This window comes from Vidua chalybeata, chromosome 21 (assembly GCF_026979565.1).
Source record: "Vidua chalybeata isolate OUT-0048 chromosome 21, bVidCha1 merged haplotype, whole genome shotgun sequence".
Lineage (NCBI taxonomy): Eukaryota > Metazoa > Chordata > Aves > Passeriformes > Viduidae > Vidua > Vidua chalybeata.
Genome location: NC_071550.1, coordinates 10,145,839 through 10,168,143, shown reverse-complemented (window position 1 = coordinate 10,168,143; position 22,305 = coordinate 10,145,839). Strand labels below are relative to the sequence as shown.

Genomic DNA, 22,305 nt, shown 5'->3' with positions numbered 1-22,305 from the left:
CCCAGGAGAGAGCAGGGCAGGGAGCGGAGCCTTGGATCCCCAAGGACATCAGCGCTCCTGACGCCCTGCGCCGCTTCCTCAGCCTGAGCCGGATCCTGCCCAGCTCAGGGTCCGGCCCTCAGGCTGCAGCCTTTGCTTGTAAAACCTACCAAATGCGGGCTCTCAGCTGCATCCTCCGGGCCGAGCGAGCGGCACCACCGCCGGCAGCCCCGGCCCCGCCATGTGCCCGCGGCGGCGCTCGGCTGCTGCTGGCGCAGCGCTCCGGCTCTGCCCTGCCCTTATGAATGTCCGTGTCAAGCGGCGGCTGAAACCGCCCCAGCCTCCCCCAGACGCGGCTCACTCGTGCCCCTCGTGCTATTTATGGCTCTGCCGGCTCTCCCTGGAGGTGCTGTTAGCTGCTTGACAGCAGCGGACGGCCGCCGTGCCCTGAGGAAGGGCCATGCATCTCCCTGCGAGCCGCCGCGCTCCCCTTCTCCTGCCCTGTCCTGCCCCCGGCGACACCGAGCGCAGAGATCCCGGTGCTTCCTGCTTAAGGAAATTCTGCTGCAAGTTCGCTGTTCGTGGGTTTTTTTCCCCCAAACTGTTTTCTGTGGCACAGTGGCGGCTCTGAAGTGGGAGATGCTCTGCAATGGGGTGCTCTGCCCTTTGCATCTCAACCTCTGAGAGCGGCTCGACCCTAGTGGGCAGGGACAGGGAGAATAAACAGGTAGGATGGTGGATGGTGTCCATCCAGGGGACAGCCCACGCATGACATCTGCCTCTCCTCTTCTCCTTCAAGGCCAGGGCCCTCTCGTGGCACCCCCATGCACACGGGGCTGGGGACCCCACTGTCTTGGCTGGGCATTGCTCCTGCTGGGATTCCACTTCACTGACCAAGACAGGAAAGTGTCCTGATGGTTCCAGAGAGAGAGTACAGTGAGGGGTGTGTGCACAGCCACTCTCAGACACGTGCTGGTTTTATCTGCCCCACAGCCACCGTTCACTGGCGAGTCCTCGCTGCCGCAGTGACAGTCCGAGCTCAGCTCTCCTCCAGTACGGACCTTGGGCACACACATGTCCCTCTGCTCAGCCAGCTGCAGCCACGTGAATGCTCCTAGGGTGGAGCAGGACTGTGCTGCCTCCTCTGCCTCACAGGTAGCCACAGCTTTGCAGTGGCACAGGAAAAGTGGAAGCTCCCTGGTCTCACTGGACACAGAGCTGAGCTCAGCTACACGTGGTCACCATGGACAGCAGCGACTTGGCACAGCCACCCTCACAGCTGTGCCCAGCTCCCATCCTGCCTGAACTGCTGAAGGGAGCTGGGCCTGGCGGGGTTTGTGCCTGTTCCCTCTCTGAGGCCACCTGGCTGGCTGCAGGTTTGTGGGGCACAGGATGTCACCACACTGGGGGTACATGGATGTCCCTGGCCCCTCTCAGTGAGGAATGACCCAGCCACCACCCCAGCCTGCCCACACCCACTGCTCTGTGCCCTTTGGGATAGGAATACAGCTCCAGAGCCGGGCTCCATCTGCTGCCTGCAGCTTCATCACTGCAGGGCAGGTGCCGGGGACCCGGAGCAGTGAGATGATGTCTGGGTCATAAATATCCCTGGCAGTAAAAATCCAGAGTGGTGGGAAAGGGGGAGGAAGGAGTAGATCCTGTCACTGCCACTCAGCCCACAGAACCCTTTCTCTTTGGTGCTGCTCCGCAGGGGAATCTCTGCAGCTTTATGGGCAGGGCAGAGCTCTGTCCCCTGGGCAGGATGAGGTGACAACCAGAGCCTGATGCATTCAGCCACTGCAGATCCACTGGGAAGGACTCATCCCAACACCACACACAGGAGCACGCGGTTGGTGCAGGAAGCTGTTCCTGCTGCCAGCAGAAACCACTGGAAGGAAACATCCACCAGGAGGAGAGGACCTGGCAGAGCAGCTCTGCTGTGACTGCCTCCAACAGGGCCATGGCCAGAGCCACACACAGGAGGGAGGAATCCCAAATGGTCCCAAACCCAACACTGGTGGCTCCAAAGCCACACACAGCCCTCGTGCAGTGGTGCTGGCAGGTGCTCGTTCAGGGCAGGACACCAAGCCTCGTGGAGGGCCAGGGTGCCATGGGGGCAGGATGAAGCTGTCCCTACCAGTCCCACACCATTCTGGGCATCACCACCCAAAGCCCCCTGGAATTTTCATTAGATCCTTTGACTCTGCAGAGATATCAGTGTTTGGGTAACTTTCCCATGGAGTTACTTGAACTTGACTTCAGAAGCTGCCCAGCCACATGCTCACAGTCTGAGCCATGCTCGGAGGGAAGAGAAGGAGCAGCCACCCGAGGCAGGAGGTGTTTGGGCACAGGAGAGCAGGCCTCCAGCCTGACAAGCTGCAACAAAGTACTTGCAGCACCTTCATTAAATCACAGCAGCGCTGGCTCAGAGCACTCAGCCTGTGCCTCTGACCACCCTCTGCAATGATCTCACCCCTCTCAGCCCGCCCGGGCTGCTGGCGCCGCTCCTGCCAGCACTTTCCCTCTTACCAGCCCTTCTGGGGATCGACCAGGAACAGCCCATCCAGGGCTTAAAACTGCCTCTGGCCATGATGGAAGTGTTGGCAGCTGCTCACACCCGGCCTTGCTGGGGGGGGCGAGGGGGTGCGGGCTGGCTGGGAGAAATCTCCCAGAGAAACGGGAGCTGCTGTCTGTGGAGGGGACAGCTCGGCTCTGCTCACGGCAAAGGAGCAAACGAACAAACACGGGGGAGCTGTGGCATCAGCTCCACTCCTCCTGCCTGTGCCTCCGGCGCTGGGGGCCAGCTGGGAGCCCCTGGGGCCTCGGTGCCACCAGGAACGGTACCAAGAGCCTCAGGGCTGGGCAGCGAGGCCAGGGGAGCCAAGGTTCAGTGACCCAGAGCTCAGGGGAGGTGACAAATGGATCAGCACCCCAGCCCAGGATCCCATCCAGCCCCACAGGCACACCCCAGCTCCCTGGGGCCTTGGGACGTGTCCTTGCAATGAAGGCTGGAAGCCAACTGATGTGCAACTGCTCAGCCTGGAGAAGAGAAGGTTCTGGGGAGAACTTAGAGCCCCTTCCAGTTTTTAATGGGGTTCCAAGAGAGCTGGAGAGGGACTTTGGACAAGGTCCTGAAGTGACAGGACACAGGGGAATGGCCTTAAGCTGAAGGAAGGGTTAGATCAGATATTAGGAAAAAGTTCTTTACTATAGAGGTGCGGGGACCCCAGCACAGGGTGCCCAGAGAAGCTGTGGCTGCCCCTGGATCCCTGGAAGTGTCTACAGTCAGGCTGGACAGGGCTTGGAGCAGCCTGGGATAGTGGAAGGTGTCCCTGCCCATGGCAGAGGGGTAGAACTGGATGATTTTAAAGATTCCTTCCAACCCAAACCAGTCTGCAGTTCCATGACTCTGTTCAAGAAGGGACAGCTTCCTCCAGATTTTTAAGTGGCCAGAGCTGAACCGGAGCCTGACTCAGAGACGAAGAGCATCTCTGGCCCCACAGCCTCACAGACCCACGGAGCCTTTGGCTGTCCTCAGCAATGAGTTTCCCCAGCCCAGGGCGAGAGCTGGGCTGTGCTCCCTGGTGTGGAGCAGTGCAACAAGACTTTGTTTTGGTTTTGTGAGCTGGCTGCACGTCCTGCCAGCTGACACTTTAACCCTCAATGGAGCAGAATCACCCTCAAGGTTTCTCCCCGCTTTGAGCCCCCTGACAGCACAGTTAGGTGCTCAGAGGGTATGGCCAGGTTCAGGCTGGCCCTGCAAGTGCTGCTGTGATGTGCTCAGCCTTGGCCAGCCTCTCGTGTTGGTGTGTGGAAGGAAAGGCTCTGGTGAAGATCCAGGTTTCCTGCACCCTTGGCCATGTCCTGCCCCACAGCAGCAGATGAGCAGAACCCCCTGGAGCAGAGCTGGCACCGATGGGGCAGCAGGTTCCCAAAATGGAAAAGACTTTGGCCAAAACCAAAATAAGGTACAAAATCATCCCTCCTTCACCATCAAAGAGCTGATCACACTTTGGCTAAACTGCTGTGAGTGAAGCACCTGCTCAGAGGGACAGGGAGGAATGGGCTGTCCTGTGTCCCTGTCCCCAGGTGCTTGTCACAGCCACCCCAGAGCCCGGTGCTTGACTGTGCAAGGAAGGCCCGGGAGATGCCCCAGTGCAAGGAGGAGGGATTTACTGGATTTACGGGGGCAGGGGGGTGCCAAGGAGCAGGGATTGCGGGGGGACAGCAGGGTGGGTGCCTGGGTGCTCGGGATGAGGAGGAGGAGGCAGGGGATGGGACAGGAGAGGGGTGACCCACACTGAACCGTCCGCAGCTGCAGGTGCCCGGGGACCAGGGCTGTCCCCGCAGCCCCGGAGCCCTCCCGCCCCGCCGGCCCTGGTTTCAATCAGCCCTCCATCACACACTGTTTGCTTTTGCTGACAGCTCATTTACTCGCTTTTGTCAAGCACGGTGTAAATAAGTGAGAGAAACAGCCCTACCCTTCCTGACCACAGGCACGGCCAGGAAGGGGCCGGCCGGTCCCCCCGGCCGCTCATTCCCAGCACCGGAGCCAGCGCTGCCAGGAGGGGCCGGGTCATCCACGCCTGCTCCCAGTCAGGGTTGGGAGAGCGCTGGGCATCCACCACCTCCCTCGGGAAACAAGGGGAGCACCCGTCCTGGACTCCCAAAGTCCACGCCACCGAGTGTCCGTAATTATTTAGCTTAAGGATAATCTGCATCTTTCAGATACAGCCAGCCATCATCTCCGAGGTAATCTCAGGTCACGGAGCCAGAAGGGAAGAGTAATCAGCCGTTCTGAGTGTGGAAGACACAAAGAAACAAGCAGTGAGAATCAGACGGTGGCAGCAGGTCGGTTACACTCAGGGGGTTGTGCTGTGGAGCTTTTCCCTGGCAGCCAAACCAGCCGGAGCAGCTCCAGCCCCTGTGCCTTGCTCTGCCCCTGCTCTGCAGTTTGCCCTCTCTTCAGTTGGGCTGAATTACCCCGAGCTGGTGCAGCAAGGTGAGGGTAGCCCAGCACTGATGGTCAGCACCCGACCCGGGGTTAACTCAGTTAAAGCACAAAGCTGCTCCTCTGTAATCACATCGCCATGGCTGCGGTTCCTGGCAGCCCCAGCCAACCTCCAGGCTCCACACAGCCCCGCTGGAAGGTTTGGTCCAAGCTGGCTCGCCCTGGGGATGTGTTTTACAGGGACTTGCTCAGCACAGTCACAGGGCAGGGAGCAGCATCCCAGAGCAGACCTGAACACAAGGACGAGTTGGGGAAGGCTCTGCAGGTGGAGAAAATTCCCACAGGGTAATTCCTGGGAGCTGCTGCAGCTGGCTGGGTGGGTTTGCAGCTCAGGGAAGTTCAGCCAAGACTTACAGTGGCAGCAGAGCCCCATTTGCACACATCTCCTGGACACTGGGGACAGAGAGCTGGGCCACAATAACAGCCACGCTGTCCCCAGAGCTCGTCCTGCACTGACCTGGCAGGAAAAGCCCACTGGGAGCAGAGCTGGACCATCACAGCTGCATCCCTCATGGATGTCTCTTCCTCCACTTCCAGAAGCAGCTGCTGCATTTGCTCAAGTCCCCCAGAAACCAACAGCTTTGCTCTAAAACCAGCTCTGAAAGCAGCAGTGCCAACGCGGCCCCTGCAGGGCTCAGACTGCCGGCCTGACACCATCCTCCCTGGGGACACTGCCAGGGGCACTGCCAGAGGCAGTGACAGCTCTGCAGAGCCTGTCCCTGAGCCACAGGAACCTTCCTGCCCTTAGTGCTGCCCTACCCAGGCAGAGCTCAGGGGGGCCTTGAAAAACAGGAGGTACCACCCCAAAGCCCAAAATCTGTCTGATCTCTGCACAGCTTGAAGGTTGCCACTGGTGGCAGCCATGGAGGCTCCTGAGGAGCTGCTCTGTGCCTGGGCAGTGTCCATTTTCCTGGCTCCAGCACACAGCTGGCATATGGCACAGCTCTGCTGGCACAGAGGCTGTGCTGGCCCTTCATTCCCACCCCACATCGCCTTGGCCAGACTGTGGCCACAGCAAAACGAGCTGCCTCTTGCTGAGCTGGAGCAGTTTTGAAGGTTTTGCAAATCAAACTCCTGGCCAGGCTGATATTTCCAGCTTAATTTGTCTGTTCACGGAGCACAGACACTGGGTTTTTTCCCTAAATAGCCCTAGTATCAAATGACTGGTAAGCCAAGCTAATGGATCAGTTCTCCCTTGCAAGAAGCAGCTGATTTTCCCAGCTCCTGCCTCCCACTGCTCTGGCATCCCCAGAGAGGTCTGTCCTGATAAACCAGCCTGGACACAGCCCCAGCTGCAGCTCTCCCAGGTCAGGCTCCTGCCCAGCCCTATGTGCCCACCCTGCCCCAAGCACCCTCCCCTGTCCCCCTGGGAGTTCCTTCCCCACACTGCTCCTTCTTGCATTTCACACCAGATTTGCTTTAAAATTGCATCCTGGGCACTTTACACCTTGCTGGGATGGCAATGGTGCTATAAATTCAATTTAGTAGTTGCTGTCATGCTCCTTTTCTCCCTCCTGGCCCCACACCCCACCAGTGGGATTTCCAGCAGCTTTGGCAAGCCAAGATAAACCCCCTTTGTCACAACTTTGGAGGGCCCATGACGGCTCTCCACAGGACCCAAAGAACACCCTCTTGGCTACTGAGGCACAGAAAAGCCTTTGAAAGAGATGTGATGTCTTCTGGAGTACTTTTTCACCTGTCCAGTGGCCAGGCTGCTTCCACAACTCAGGGAGCAGATGCTCCAGGGCTTTGCTCTGAGCACAGCCCCACACTCTGCCATGAACAGTCTGGGCTGGGGAGGGCAGAGTTCCTGTCTTGATGGAGCCCCACCAAGATGCCCCTTTGTAGGACCCATTTGAGAGACTCAGATTGGAAATGTCCCTGCACAGCTTCACCCTGGGTGATCCCCAGCCCGTGGCGGGATCACACCCAGCCCAGCACAGAGCCACGCCAAGGATCAGTGGATTCCAGCAGGGCCCCATGCCTGGGCACAGAGCTGTGCCAGCAAGATGCCCCACGGGGCAGAGGAGCGCTGGCCGAGCGCTGTCACCTGTGTGAATCAGCTGCCCGGGGCCGCTCGCGGAGTGGGAGGTTTGGTTGGTAACGAGGTTCTCAGGCTTTGTGCGCTGCTGTTGCTATTTTAGTCCGCCTGAAACGTGCAGGAAAGGAATCCGGAGGCTCTGTCTCCTGTGGAGATGTTTGTGCTGACCCAGTTTGGGAGGCTGCAGAGCCGCAGCCGCATCTCCCTGCCCCGGGGCTGGGCAGCGGCAGCCCGGCTGTGCCGCGGCTCCGAGGATGGGCCGCCTGCCCTGGGGCACCCACAGGGACACAGGCACATGGGGCAGGAGCTGTTCCACCGCCCTGCACCAGCCAAGGGAGAGATCCGGGGCTTTTACCCCCGAAATCCCCATCTGCAACACTTAAAGCTCCTCAAACACCCAGCACAGGGGTTTCTCTTCTCGCAGAGCAGTGTCAGTCTCCAGCAATCCAAACCCAACCCCCGGGACACAACATGACCCAGCAGAGACTGCCACTGTCCCAGACAGCTCCGTGGGGCAGCCCCAGCCCCAGAAGAGGTGGATGAGGGTGTTCACTGCACCCACAGAGGGCAGGCAGAGCCTCAGAGCCCTGCACACACATTTCTCTGCCAGAGCTGCTGAGACAGCGCTCCCGGGCCAGGCTGGAGCTCTTCAGTGTGGGAAAAGTGCTGGGGCTGCCTCGCTGGGCATGAAAAACAGCACTCCCCAAACGACCCCTCTGTGCTTTGAGGACATCTGTGGGGTCCAGATCAAACACCTGAGCCCACCCAAGTGCACAGAAGGGGCAAATATCTGCCCCACTACTCCCATGACCTCGGCCTTTTCATCAGCACTCTTATCAAGAGACTACAGCTTGAACCTCTCCCTCTTCTTTCTGTCCTGCCCCAGAGGTGAGCTCTCAGAGCAGGCTCCACGGGGTTGTGGAGCCTCAGCTGCCCAAATATCCAAATACAGATGCTGGGAGGTGTCAGCCCAGCCTGCCTCAGCTCCAGCCAGCAGATGCAAATACAGCCACTGCTCCCAGGCAGGGCAGGAAGCTGCAGACACAGCAGTGCCTGAATACAAACTCACTGCTCACCTGGCAAGCAAACAGCCTCCTGCACGCCCTCCTGGCAGGAGCATCACTGAGCAAAGCCCCCCACAGGCAGAGCCTGCCGTGCTCCAGGCAGGAATTTCCAGCTCCGCGTGGGTCTCTTACCTTGCTCTCCGTAGGAGCTGCTGCCGGATGTTGCTGCTTGGTGATGTTCTCAGCCAGACACCAGCAGATCCTCTTCTTCTGCTCCTGGGAGTAAGCCTCCAAACTTAATAAGCACTCCGACTTCTGACGTAAAGGAAACACAGGCAGGGAGAAGGTCATTAGCTCTGTGTCGCAGGCCCTGCCTGGGTTTGCAAATTCCTTGGTCCCCACACACTGCAGCAGATGAGGGGAGAGCTCTCACCCCTGTGCTGCACCCTGGGCACAGGAGAGTCAGAGACTGGAAATCAGCTCCCTCCAGAGACAGGGAGAGTGGTGCAGGGGAGCTGACTGTGCTTCCATGAGCAGGAGTGGAGCAGCACGGGCAGTCCTGCACCCTGTGCCACTGCAGTGGAAACCGAGGGTGGAAATTGTTCTTTGCCATATGCAAACATTAATGAGGCACCAGAGCATGAACTGGTGAGAACGAGAGCCTTTGGGCTGGGTGGGGCTGGGAGGAAGAGCTCAGGGAAACTCCAAAGCAGCCTCGCTGTCCTGTTCCTCACTGAACACCAGGATGAATTTGGAGATAAACTCCAGAGCAGCCTTCCCACCCTGCTCCTCACTTAACACCAGGATAAATTTGGGGATAAACTCCAGCTCTGGTCACACATGGTCTGTTAGCAACATGCAGCAAGGAAGGAATTAAGAGAAATGATGGGAAGTCATCCCAGCTGAGCCTCCCTCCTCGTGTACCCTTCCCTGCACACATCTTTTGTTCCTCTTGGACAGGTTTTCTTTGGGCCAAGTCTCACTCACTTAAGGAACTTTCTGACCAAGTTCTCTCAGCAGCTGTCTCCCAGCCCTTCAACTGCTTATCTCTCATGCTAAAAATTAAGCATTATAACATCTGCTGCCTGCTGGGATTTTGCACGTTTCACTTTAAAAACGGTCCAGAAATGCCCAAGGTTGGATCATCTCCTTAAGTGGTCAAGAGGAAGAGAAAAAAAAAAATAAAAGCACAACTTTTTTTTTTTTCTTTTTTTTTTTCTTTTTTTTTTTTCTTTTTTTTTTTCTTTTTTTTTTCTTTTTTTTTTCTTTTTTTTTTTTCTTTTTTTTCTTTTGCAAAGAAAGGAAAAACGAGTCGTTCACTGAGGGCCATAAAAAAACCTTTTCTTTCCCCCTAGAATTTCCTTCCAGAAGGGCAGGTCCCCAGTAGCTGTTTTTTCCCAGAAAGGTCAGAGAGAACCTGCAGCTTTGTGACTCCAGAGACATAACACAGCCAGAAGGGGAAATGCTCTTTAGTCACACCATTTAAATCACTGTTTGCATTGGATGGGAATTCATTAATGTTTCATCCAAAATCCCCTAAAGTGGTAAATAAACCAAGCTCCCACATCACCTCCTGAGAAAGAGGGTTCTGGTTCAGTCCTTTGCCCCTTCTAGGAGACTTCCATGAAGGAGAAAGTTTGAGCTTTCTTATGCCTGGACATCTCCACATTTATTCCTGCAGGCTTTAACACTGAAAATTCCTTCTCAGGCTTCCTGAGCACAATCAGAATGAGCAGAGGTTTGGGATTCAGGGATAGGAAGTGGTGGGGCTCCCCCTTGCCCCCAGATCCTGGGTGGCTGTGATGCTTAGAGCATCCCTGGAGTGTCATAGTGAGTTTTTCCCATCCTGGATGTCCCAGTCTCTCTCAGTCCCACACCTGCAGGTCACCAGGCTGCACCACTGTGACACCCACTCATCCCTAGGAAGTCATTCCCACTTTCAGAGGGGAGGATGAGCACCCATTTGCTGGGATGGAATCCAGGCTGGCATTTCCCTGCCCCACACTTGTGGTCAGAAGAGAACAAAGCAAGAACTCAGCAGAGCCCCAAGGCCATGGGGCAGCTGTGAGGAGCCCACCCCGATGCTGTAACTGCTGCACATCCCAAGCCCTGCCAAGCTCCTGTGATTCCCCTGGAGCGAGGCTCAAAGCAGTTCCAAGGACATCTCGTGTCCCCTGCTGTGACAGACACAGAGCTCACCTAGCCCTGCCCTGAGCCCTTCCCTGATTCAATTACAGCCCATCTCTTTGATTGAATTTAGCACGCAGCGATGCTCAGCTCCCGCTGGCTGCTGAGAGCAAAGTGCCCCTCTGCTCCCTCTCAGCTGCTGCAGGCTCCCTGACCTCGGCCACCCAGGAATGTCACAGCCAGAAGAGCAGATTTCCCTCTGGTCCTGAACTCGGGGAAAGGCAACCACCCCAAGGTGTGTCCCAGGTATTGTGGGCAAGGCTGAGGGGGGACATGAACAGCCAAAATTGCATTTATCCAACATGCACATTTTTTATTACTGCCACAGTGACATTTAACCTCTCCAATGTACATTTCCCAAGGAAAGAGTTCTGGTTTTCCCTCTTCCATTAACCTGCTCTCCTAAAAACTTTCACCTGGACTAGGGAAAGCCCAACCTGCAGGGGCTGAGCACCCGCAGCTGCCTCCAAAGCCACACAAAGTCCTTGGAATGCAGCCAGATGAAGGGTTGGCTGTTATTTGGGATAGAACTCATGGCACATGTCCCTGGAGCCTGGTCCATGCTGGGCACTGAGTGCCCACCCAGGGGAGGCTGGGGAGGGGGTCAGGGAGCTGTGCCTGCACACGCTGCCCCGTGAGCTGGGAACGGCCTCCCTGTGGTTGTTTTCCTTCAGGGAGGCTGCTGCTGGGCCTGCCAATATTTACAGAGAGAAAACAGGGTTTAATCTCCCAGTGCTGGGAAAGGAGGATGCAGATGGCGTGAAGGGGGCGTTTGCCACCAGATAAAGGCAGCGACTGAAGTGGCTGCCAGTGGCTTTCTGCCTGCCTTCCCCCAGTGACAAACATGTTATTGCAGGTGCTGTGTGCTGGGCTCAGGAGCCACTGGTGAGCCCACAGCTCCAGGGCAGTGCCAGCAGCAGGCTCCCCACGCTGTCCGAGGGAGAGGAGAACACAGCAGGTATTGCAGAGAATGGCCCAAGCCAGCCAACACCAGCCCCAAACAGGCCCTGCTACAGCCAAGGATGATCTGCAGGAAAAGTTCCTTCTGCTCCATGGGAGCAGCTCCCCCAGGCTGAGACCCAACCCCATGGCAGCCAGGTGAGAGGTCTGGCCATGCAGAGCTCCTTTCTACCCCAGCAGACACCACACAAGGAGGGGCCGTGGACTCTGTAGCCCATAAATCATGAGAGGAGCCCCCAGAGAATGGCAGCATCACAGGAAGAGCCCCCAGACCCCACACACCGAGCCCCCTGACTGCAGACACCCCTCTGTGCAGGGCCCCAGGGCTCTGTGTGACACTGCAAAGCTGAGAAACCACAGGAATAAGGAGCCAGACTCAGTTTGACACCTCTGGTGCCCTGAGCTCAGTGCCCAGCAGAGCCCAGGGCTGTTCTCTCACCCCTGTCTCTCTGGCTGTGTGAGGGACACATTGCCAGGGTGGGAGGGAGTGGTCATGTCACAGAATCCCAGACTGGTTTGAGGTGCAAGGGACCCTAAGGCCCATCCAGTGCCAGCCCTGCCATGCCAGGGACACCTTCCACCGTCCCAGGCTGCTCCCAGCCCCAGTGTCCAGCCTGGCCTTGGACACTTCCAGGGATCCAGGGGCAGCCACAGCTGCTCTGGGCAATTTCCTCCCATAGATGCAGAGATGCACTTCTGCTCCTTCCCCGGCTCCTCTCCCTCAGGGTTGGTGGCAGGGTGGTTTGGGGACAGCCCTGCCAGCCCCTGGCCTCCAACGCTCCGGGTGTTGGGCCATGGCCAAAGGCAGCAGAGATCCCAGAGGGGAAGTACCTCGGAAACTGCTCCAGACTACAATGGCTCCAAATCACAGAGCAAACCTTCCCAGGGAGAAACAGCCAGCCCTGGGAATATCCTGTGCACAAAACAGGGCAATGCTGCCTGCTGACTTCATGCACCACCAACCAAGGGCTGGTGAGAAAGTTCTGTTTGCTCCCGTGCTGGGGGAGTGGGGGGACCACGGCTCTTCCTGTGGGTTTTGGACTGCTGGGCACACTGGTGATGCCCATAAAACAAACCCTGGCACTAACAGCAGGGTCCTTGGGATGCCCAAAAGGTGCCAGGGGTGCTGCAGGAGAGGATGTGCATGGAGATAACACTGGCAGGACACAGCAATGTCTGCATGGCTCTGCTGTGGGTCTTGTTTTTGGAGCACTGATGATGGCATGGCCTGGTGGATGCCCAGAGGGTGTGGATGCCACATCCCTGGAAGTGTTCAAGGCCAGGTTGGACAGGACCCTGAACAACCTGATCTAGGGAGTGGCATCCTGGCCATGGCAGGGCTGGAACAAGATGAGCTTTAAGGTCCCTTCCAACCCAAACCATTCTGTTATTCTATTCTGTTCAACCTCCAGGAGGAAAATCAGCCTGAAAAATCTTTTCCACCCACTGTGGAGCAGCCAGTGAGGAGACAGGGCTGTTTTCCCAGGCCAGGCAGTTGTCTTTAAGTGGCTCATCAGGTAAAAGCCTTCCTAGGAATCCCTGAGAGGAGCCAGGCACGGAGCTCCTGCTGCAAACACCACTCTGGCAAACAGAGAGCAGGACCAGCACCTTCCTTCTCTGCAGACATCCTTTCCTCTCAAGGAAGAGGAAAACAGCTCAGAGCTGAGTGGCCCCAGCAGCACCAAGCTCACCCACCCAGTGCCAGCACAGCCCCAGAGCTTTCCCAGAGCTTTCCATGCCTCTTCCCTGGCACAGCCCCATGGGCAGAGAGCTCCAGCCTGTGCAAACAGCCCCAGGGCCCTCTGAAATCCTCACCCTGTGCTGCCTGGGCCTTTTAAAAATCTCTCCAGCACTGTAACTGCACCATATCAACTCTTCTTTTTGCCAACATCTGGGAAATGTGACCCCAAAATTAAAGTTGGGGTTGAAGAACTTCATGTTTTTTTGTTATCTCAACACTCAGGTTCAGGCTGAGCTGTGTAAAGATGCACAAAACCAGCAGAGCAGAGTGTCCCTGTTTATCTGTTCCTCCAGCTGGGACACAAGCACTGCCTGCTCTGCTGAAGAGCCTGAGCTGGGAGCTGGCAGTGCCCAGGAGCTGCCCTGTGCCCAGGCTCTGGGTCATGCCAGCCTGGGGCTTCTGCACTGGTATCACCCAACATCTGACCCAGGGCTGAGGAGGTAAAGCCCAGGGTCTGTCTGCACAGGGCAGCAGCCTGGCCACCAACTCCAGAGCCACTGCCACAGGTGTTCCAGCTCCAGGGACAGCCCAGGAGACAGCCTGGGCCAGGGGGACATTGCCACTGCAGCTGGAACTTGGGGCTGCCATGGGGATGCTGGGATGGGCAGCTCCAGAGTGCCTCAGCATCTGGGGCAATCTGCACGTGGGTTCACGTCACAGCATCCTCCAGAGGGACTTCTCCAAAGGTTGGCATTGCTTGAATATTGCCTCAGTGCAGCTGCAGCTTGGACTGCCCAGCACCACCCAGAGAAATGCAGGGGCTGGGACCTGATGGCCTTTGGAGGGGGGAAAATGGAAAGCTCAGTTCAGGAAAGAGTTAAGCTGTTGCTGTGAGTGTGACATGGCAGAGGGGCTCAGTGTCCAGCTCTCAGTGAGCTGGGTGACTCAAGGCTTGGGGAACTTCTCCAGCATCCCAGAAATGAGCCATGGAGGAAATAAAGGAAATGTCAGAGAGCAGGAAAGGATTTTTCATCTGGTAACATCTCCTGGCCACCAGCAGGAGAATGGCTGGAGCAGAGGGAGTCTCCCCCTCCCCTGAACAGGACTGGGAACAGAGGTACACAGTTCTGTTCTCTCAGAATATTCGTGTCACAAAACTGGTGAGAGCAAGGAGTCTCCAGGCCGTCTCTACCTCAAGTCCTGGGACCGATCCCAGCCCCTGCAGCCTTGCCTGCAGTGGCTTCTCCCCCACAGCCCAGGGGATCCTTCCCCTGTGCAGGACAAGCCCATCAGACAAATTACAGCCACAAACCTGACAAGCACCATCTCTTGACCTATTGTGAATGAGAGGAAATTGAGATTCAATTCCAGCAGAGCACACAGCCCATTTCCCAGACAAAAGCTCATCTCCACTCCCTTTTCACTAAACAAATCTCCCTCAGCTGTAGGTCCGATGTCACCCCCTGCCCAGCCCTTTTGCCCTCTTCCCTATCACCAAACCATCTGCTCAAGTGCCCTCTAGGTCTGCCAAGACAGTGCCCAAAATGCTCCTTCAAACTCTCCTGATGATATGTCCAGAACAGCCAGCTCCAAAATTACCAGGTGTATAAAAACTGCCGTGTCCCAGAGCGTCCCTGAGGCTTGTCCTGTGTGCCATCAGTAAATTACTTTTCCCAGCATTCAGATTTGCTGTTTGGAGACAGAACCTGGGCTCTCCCTGGCTCCTCCCTTCGGGACAATGCCACATCCCAAAGGACACTCAATGAGCAGCGCTGACTCCCAGCAGGAGCAGAGAACACTTTGGGATACGAATGCTGCTGTGGAATAAGCTGGGACATGGATGGAGCGAAGCATGTTACACAGACCACAGCATGGCTGTGATCCATTTGTCCAAAGCATTCCCTTGGCAGCAGATGAGTGTGGGAACAGGAACAGGAACAGGAACAGGAACAGGAACAGGAACAGGAACAGGAACAGGAACAGGAACAGGAACAGGACCCTCTGGTGCAGGGATGTGTCCACACAGAGCCAGGCTGCCCAGAGCAGCTGTGGCTGCCCCGTCCCTGCAAGTGCCCAAGGCCCTGTCTAGTGAGTGGCACCCCTGGCCATGGCAGGGGTGGGACAAGATGATCTTTAAAGTCCCTCCCAACCCAAACCAGTCTGGGATTCTATGATGGGGCAAGGTGGGGCACAGTGACATTTCTCTGGCATTTGTCCAAAGGCTCTCCCGTGCAGTCAGGATGGGCCTGTCCAAGGCAAAGCCAGCTCAGGCACAGATTCATAACATCAATTTGCTCAGCTCTGCATGCTGAGCTCTGCTGCTCACCACAGCAGCACAAGGAGTTGCTACTGGAAGGATTTTCTGTTTCCCAAGACAAACTCCTGTGTCTGCAGATGAAAACTTCCAGAGGAAAGAAAAAGATCAAATTTGTCATTGCTTTTCAAAGGAAAAACTTACTGAGCTGTTTGGTTTTAAGTCGATTTGGTCTGAATATGTTGGGTTGGAATCAAACACTTGTAACAATGCATTAAACCCCTGACCTGCATTTTCCTCTCAGCAGGATATTTCCGGAGCAGGGAAGGGTGTGAATACAGCCCTGGAGCACACTCACAGCTCCACAGGCTCCCTGTGAGGCTGCTCATTCCCAGCAGGCAGCAAACATTCCCTTCTGACAGCTTGTACACATCCCACGAGGTACATGTGTCCTGCAGGGAATGGGGTGGGATGGGGCAAATGCAGACAAACTCCCACACCCCAAATCCTGCGGGGTGCAGAAATGTGGGTTCACACTGAATCCCAGAATCCCAGATTGGTTTGGGTTGGAAGGGACCTTAAAGCTCATCCCATCCCACCCCCTCCCATGGCAGGGACACCTTCCACTATCCCAGGTTGCTCCAAACCCCATCCAACACTTGGACACTTCCAGGAATGCAGCGGCAGCCACAGCTGCTCTGGGCACCCTGTGCCAGTTCCACCTATTGCAGTGCTCAGATCAGCCAGAGGCTGTCACAGGCAGGGGCTGTTCAGTGTCAAACTGGGCTCTTTGGATTTGAAATCCTGAAAGGAAAGATGTCCAGGCCAGGTCTCAGTGCACTGGCAGGACTTTTTAACATATCAGCTGGCAAATAATAAAAATAGAGGAGCTGTAATGGCCATAAACTAAAACACAAGGAGTTCCACCCAACATGAGGAAGAACATTTCTCCATGAGGGTGGCAGAGCTCTGGAACACCTGCCCAGGGAGGGTGTGGGGTGCCCCTCTCTGGAGACATCCCAAACCCACCTGGACACACTCCTGTGACACCTGCTCCAGGTGACCCTGCCTTGGCAACCCCAGCTGTACTGGGATTCTGTAATCCCAGGTACATACAGCATTCCTGAGACCAAAAGGTATCACCTTCACCTCCAAAATCCTGGCTTGTGTCTGTGCTGGGACTATCACAGCCACCAGAAGGAACAAAACCCCCAAAGGGGGCAGCTCAGTGCAGCACCTCCCTCTGCTTTCACATTCTTTCCAATCCCATTCTACATTTAGCCTATCCAGGATGCCAAGTGCCCCTCCAGAACTGGGTCCATCTGCATTCAGGATCTCCAAACCCTGCAATTCACACCTTGGAGAGGCTGCAAAACAAACACCCTTGGTGCTGGAACCCACGCCAGGCTCTGCAGCTCCTGCTAGCTCTGCCTGCAAATAACCAGACTGCCCAGGGTTTAAACTCTGTGCAGTGATTTATTACACACAATTAGACAGGATGACCAGCAGTAGCTTTTTTGTGACACTTCCTGAAGGTTGGAATTTTCTCTCTTGTTTATAGTAAATTAAACAACTCACAGGTATTAGAACATACTTTTGTTTTGTAACGTGGCAGATCCAAATGCAAATTTGTGACCTTATGGGTCAGCACATTACTCAGAAACCCTCAAGATGAGCAATAGCAAGAGACTGAGCTCAAGGCTTCAGCAGAGAGCTCGTCCTGCAGCAAAGGCAGTGGCAGCCCAGCCCCATGGGCTCCTCTCAGCTCTCAGCAGCACTAAACACATTAGTGCTCATTGTAGATGATTTGTGGGCAAGAAACAGCAGCTCAAGAGCTTCCTCCGACCTCCCAGCCCATCACAGCAGCACAATGGATGTGTCTGCCCAGGCACGGCGACAGGAGCCTAGCTGAGAGTGGCCACAAACCCTCCTGAGCCACCAGCAGCGCCCGGAGGCACCAGCAGCAAGGGCTGAGCCAGGAGAGGGCTCTGGGCACACAGAGCTGCTGCCAGGCCAGGGATGGAGCAGGTCACGATGGGGAGAGACCCCTCAGGGTGACACGGGGCCAAAAAGCCATGATAGCTCACACATCCTGCCCTTATCATCCTCATCCCTCCTAGCTGCCACCAGCAGTCAGGGGTGGGCAGCCAGGCAGTCCTGATCCCCCTTCACCCAAATTCCCAGCAGCCTGAACATGTCCCCTGAGCACAGCCAGCCCATCTCCAGAGGAATCCGTGTCCCCAGGGCACAGCCAGCCCCTCTCCAGGGTAATCCTGTCCCCAGAGCACAGCCAGCCCCTCTCCAAGGGAATTCCTGTCCTCAGAGCTCAGCCAGCCCCTCTCCAAGGGAATTCCTGTCCCCAGGGCACAGCCAGCCCCTCTCCAAGGGAATTCCTGTCCCCAGGGCACAGCCAGCCCCTCTCCAAGGGAATCCCTGTCCCCAGAGAAGAGCCAGCCCCTCTCCAAGGGAGTCTCAGTCCCCAGGGCACAGCCAGCCCCTCTCCAAGGGAATCCCTGTCCCCAGGGCACAGCCAGCCCCTCAGGGGAATCCATCCTTGCAGAGGGCTGTTCCCACAGTCAGGAAGGAGGCTGAGCTTTTCACCAGGGCAAAAGAAGGAGCCACAACCAGAGTGTGGCACACACTGGACACCAGATCTGTCAGGTGGTGAGCAGAGCTCTACTGGGATGGCCCAGGGACTCTCCCCAGCCCCGTGTGCGCTGCAAGTGCCACTTCCAGTGCCCAGCCCCAGCCTTCATCTGAGAGCAGGCCCACTGCAAAAATCACCTTATCACACAAACCCACCCTCCCACCAGGCCAGAGAGGCACCCAAAGCCTCCCCACTGCCCCCCTGCAGTGTTTCTGTGAGAGCCAGCCTGCAGGGACCCCTCTGAGGGTCCCCTCCCAGCCTCCTGGGGACACCCCCACAACCCTGTAAGCAAAGGTTTGCTCCCAAAATGTGAATGCAAAGAAGAAAAGAGAGACAACCTGAAGGAAATGCTCTTCTTGGCTTCCCTGCAGGAATCAGATGCTGGAATGCTCCCAGGCTGGCTCCCAGAACATCCCATCCTTTCAGAAGAGCCCATCTCTCCACCTGGGGCCAAGGGCACAAGCCCTGTGCTGCACATCTGGGAGGTTCCTGCTCTCCTGCTCCATCCCCAGCCCCTGCAGCCCTGTCACCCCCTGCACGTGGCTCCTGGGGAGGTGACCTGCAGCTCACTGTTTCCCAGAAGAGAAGTCTGAGAGAAGTCTGCTGGGAGAGCCCCATCCTGCCCTGGCTCACTGCTGACTCACAGACACATCCCCCACTCTGTTCCCCTTTCAAACCCCAATTTCCCACTGCTGGAGAGCCCGATGGCACCTACAGCTGGGAGGTTACTGTCCCCCTCACCTTGGAGCCAGCGGGCCCCTCTGGCTCAGGGCAGACCAGCAGCCATGGGGCTGGGAGGGAAGGGTGGCACATCCTGCTTGGCAAGGTGCTGTGCCTGAGCCAGGGGCTGCCCCAGTGTCACCTCAAAGCCTGGGCTGGCCAGTGCAGGGAGTGAACACCCATCCCTGGGGTCCAGCATGTGGCAGAGCTGCTGCTGGTCACCACGGGCAGGCCCACTCCACTTGTGATCTGCCCCAAAACACCCCAAGAGGAACAGCCAGGGTTTGCAGGGTCCCACAGCGTGGCCAGTCCAGAACTACTGAAGTCTGTGGGGGAACAGGAGGTGGGAAAGCAAAAGTCTCACATTTTCTATCCAAGTGCTCCACTCCAGCCACAGCAGATGCCAGGGATCTCCATCACCAGAGCTCTCTCACAGCCAATTAGGCCCCTCAGAAGAAAGCCCAGCACTTCATTATAGCCTGACAAAGACACCTCTTCACCTCTCAAGATCTCAGGAAACACAACTAGCTCTGTTTTGGTCACTTCTACTTCGGGGCACTAAGCTTCTAAACCAAATATCAGACTCTGAGTGCATTTTTCCAAGTGCCTGAGAAAATGCTGGAGAGCCTCATCCAAACACCCAGCACAGCCTGGCTGAGTCACAGCCCAGCTGTCACCAGCCCAGGGTGACATTGCCCTGGGACACGCACTGAGCAAACCCGAGGGGAGGCTCAGCTCCTGCCCAGCCACCCTGGGAAAGCACAGAGGAGACAAGGAAGGAGCAGGAGGGAAGGAAGAAGAGAGGAGTGCAGGATTCTGCAGTGAGTCGTGCCCTGGCCCAGCTCCAGCCACTCAAGGTGAACAACTTCCACTTCTGAGCATTTGCACCCAGCTTTCACAATGGCTCATTATTCCACAGTGCTGCTGAGCAGTGTTTGCCTTTCTCCTCTGTGCCCTCGGGAGCTTTCCCAGACCCACCTTTCCACCTCAGAAAGTACAAGGCCTTGAAAGCAGGAACACAGTAAAGTCACTGCAAAAGCAAAAATCCCCACGACCTTCAATCATTAGGGAGGTCCAGTGTGAACCAATTTTGCAGAGTCCTTGACTTGACAAAAGGGACTGTGCCAATGTCTGGGTGACTCCAAATCTGCTTAGAGCACTCAGCTACATGTGGGTTTAGAGCTGTGATTCTGCTTTCAGACTGGGCTTCCTTATTTTATTTGAGGGCTCCAAATCTGGATGTTTGAAGACAAGAAAAGCAAGGTGCCTAAAATAATGGCAAAACATTTGATAAAGAAATCTGCCCCCAGTGGTAAGAATCCTAAGAGAAGACAAAACTGAGATGTCTCAAGGAAGATCCACAGGGAGAAAGGGGAAAGAAACCTGTCCTAGTGCTGCCCAAGCTCCTTTTAGCAGCTTCTTATTCACATATTCTACAGCCATTATGTTTCCTTTCCAGGCTTCTGGTAAATTCATTTAAAGGGAAGTTAAAATCAATTTTTTCAGTGCTCCTTGCTCCAGAAGAAAGGATCAGAGCTGTCAGAACCTGCCCAGCTCTCGCTGGAAAGTTAAAGTGGAAATCAGCACCACTCACCTCTGCCAGGTAAAGGATGCAGAACTTGCGATCTTCTGAACCTGCAGAGAAGAAAAACCAGGATCAGAACGGAGCTGCAGCTGCATTTCTGCAAGTGGAGTCACTGGCAGAGGAACTGCCTAAGAGACAGCACTGAATGAATGTTTGTTGTTGTCCCCCAGTGCCAGGCTGTGACCTGGTGATGTATGTGGCATCTGCCAGGGCCGGGCACGGCGGGATCCTGCAGGGACTCACTGCCCTGGCAGGGATCCTCCTCTGGGCTTCTCCTTTGGAAAAGAGTTTGCTTCATTCAGAGGCCACGTGCAGGCTCTGCTGCCCAAGTGCCTTGGCACATGCGGCCTGTGGGAGCTTCCCAGGGGCTGCACAGGTCCTGCAGCACCCACCCAGGCGTCCTGCCAGTCAGGGATTGATCTCTCCATCTTATCCCTGTGGGCACTTCGCTCCCAGGAGGACTGACAGAGGAACTCCTGTTCCTGCATCTCATTCCCAGCTTCTTGCCCCAAGTCCTGGCTGGTCCTGGTGGTCCTGCTGTCTGTCCCAGCCTCCACCAGTGCCAGCAGCTGGGGCACTGCCTCTGCAAGGGGACAGAGCCAAATCCCAGAGCAATGAAGCAGCAGCCATGGGGCAGAGGGAAGAGCTCATCCTGCTCTTTTGGGCTGAGGACAAACTGCCCAGCATTGGGACACTGGGAGACCCAGCCAAGGAACTTGCACTTCCACAGCTTTGTGAAAGGAGATGGTGCTGGGGACAACACAATGACCAGCTCTGCCATTCACCTCCTGCTAAATCATGGAGCAGCTCAGAACAGCTCCTCAGCTTGCTGCCAGGTATCCCAGGAGATGTGCCAGACTCCAGCTGCTGCACCTGGCTGGTCCCTGCAGGTCCAGCCTTCCCCGCACCCCACCAAAAGACAAGCCTGAAGATTTGCCGTGGCCCTGGTGTGTCCCCAGCCTTGAGGGAAACCAGCTCCAGCTGGGCATACACCAGTCTCACAGGAGGACACGAAACTGCCCCAGGACAGGGTCATGTCAGCTCTGGAGCAGGACGTCCCAGCTCTGGAGCAGGACATCCCATCTCCAGGAGCTGGCTGGCCCCTTCACAGGAGCTCTGCCCTTGTGGGGCTGCTGCTTCCCTAACCCTCCTAATGACATTATCTGTGCCAGGAGCTCAGGGCTGCAGCCTGGGCACGGTTGCAGATCCCACTGGAAGTGGTGTCAGCACAAGCTCTGCTTCATTTCAGGAGCCTGAGCTGCTCGATGGGAACAGGCTCTGCACAGGGCTGGAAACACCCTGTTCCCCAGAGGAAAACAATTCTCCTGCTGCAGGCAGCAGGCCAAATGTCCAGATAAGAGTTGTGATCCACTGAGGGACTCAGGTGCCTCTTGAGTCACTTCCTGGGCCACGTGAAACCCATGAAGAAGTGGCCTGGTGCTCCTTGCTGGGTGTCTATTCCAGCCGTCCTTTGTGGGGTCACAGCTCTGCCTCCACTGTCAGCTTCAGTTTTAATGCGTTTTACAGGACATGGGCTGGAAAATCCCTACAGGGACACCAGGACACTGTGACACAGTGGCTGCTGGAGCCCAGCACCACTGGGAGTGCTGCTGTGGCCCTCTCAGGTGAGGAGCCCCTGTGTGTTCCCAAAACCTTCCCTGTGCTCCCCCAGGCGAGGTGAGAGAAGGCTGGCCCCAGGGCTGCCCCTCCAAATCATCATTCCCACAAGGGGAGGGATGTTGCACTCTGGCAGCAGGAGCAGAATGGGCCTGGCTGGGAGCCCATCCTCACCTCTGCACACAGAGAAACATCCACTGCTCCCCATGGCAGTGTCTGAGCGCTGCCAGCCCCTCTCCCATCAATCCCAGCAGGACCACCAGGGATCATTTGCCTTGTGGAGCCCATTGGAGCCCCTGACCCAGGGCTTTTCCCCTCAGAAAAGGCAGAGTTGGGAAGCAGGAGCTGTGCCTGCTGCTGGCACACCACGAATCCACCACCCCCTCCTGCTGCTCCCGCTTCTCCTGAGCTGGGCCCTGCTCTTCCCTGCACCAGGACCTCTCCAGGGTGACTGGCAGAGCAGGTCACAGAGCACCAGCACATCCCAGCCATGTTTCCTCAGGAACGTTAACCAGATTTCCCCTGATGATGTTGTTATAGATACATATTATAATATTGTTTTTTCACAAATATTAAAATGTATTTTATATGTGTAGTGTTAAAGTAACTTTGTTATAAA

General features: G+C 56.3%; 1 protein-coding gene across 3 annotated transcripts in view; it reads right to left on the bottom strand.

The window, feature by feature from the left end:
* RGS3 (regulator of G protein signaling 3) overlaps nt 1-22,305 on the bottom strand; it is a 77,110-nt gene that overhangs the window by 16,623 nt on the left and 38,182 nt on the right. For all 3 annotated transcript variants that reach the window (XM_053962126.1, XM_053962127.1, XM_053962128.1), the window contains 2 exons: nt 20,079-20,119; nt 8,228-8,350 (listed from right to left, as the gene is read on the bottom strand). In XM_053962126.1, the coding sequence (XP_053818101.1) occupies nt 8,228-8,350; nt 20,079-20,119 (164 nt within the window). The remainder of the gene's footprint in view (nt 1-8,227; nt 8,351-20,078; nt 20,120-22,305) is intronic.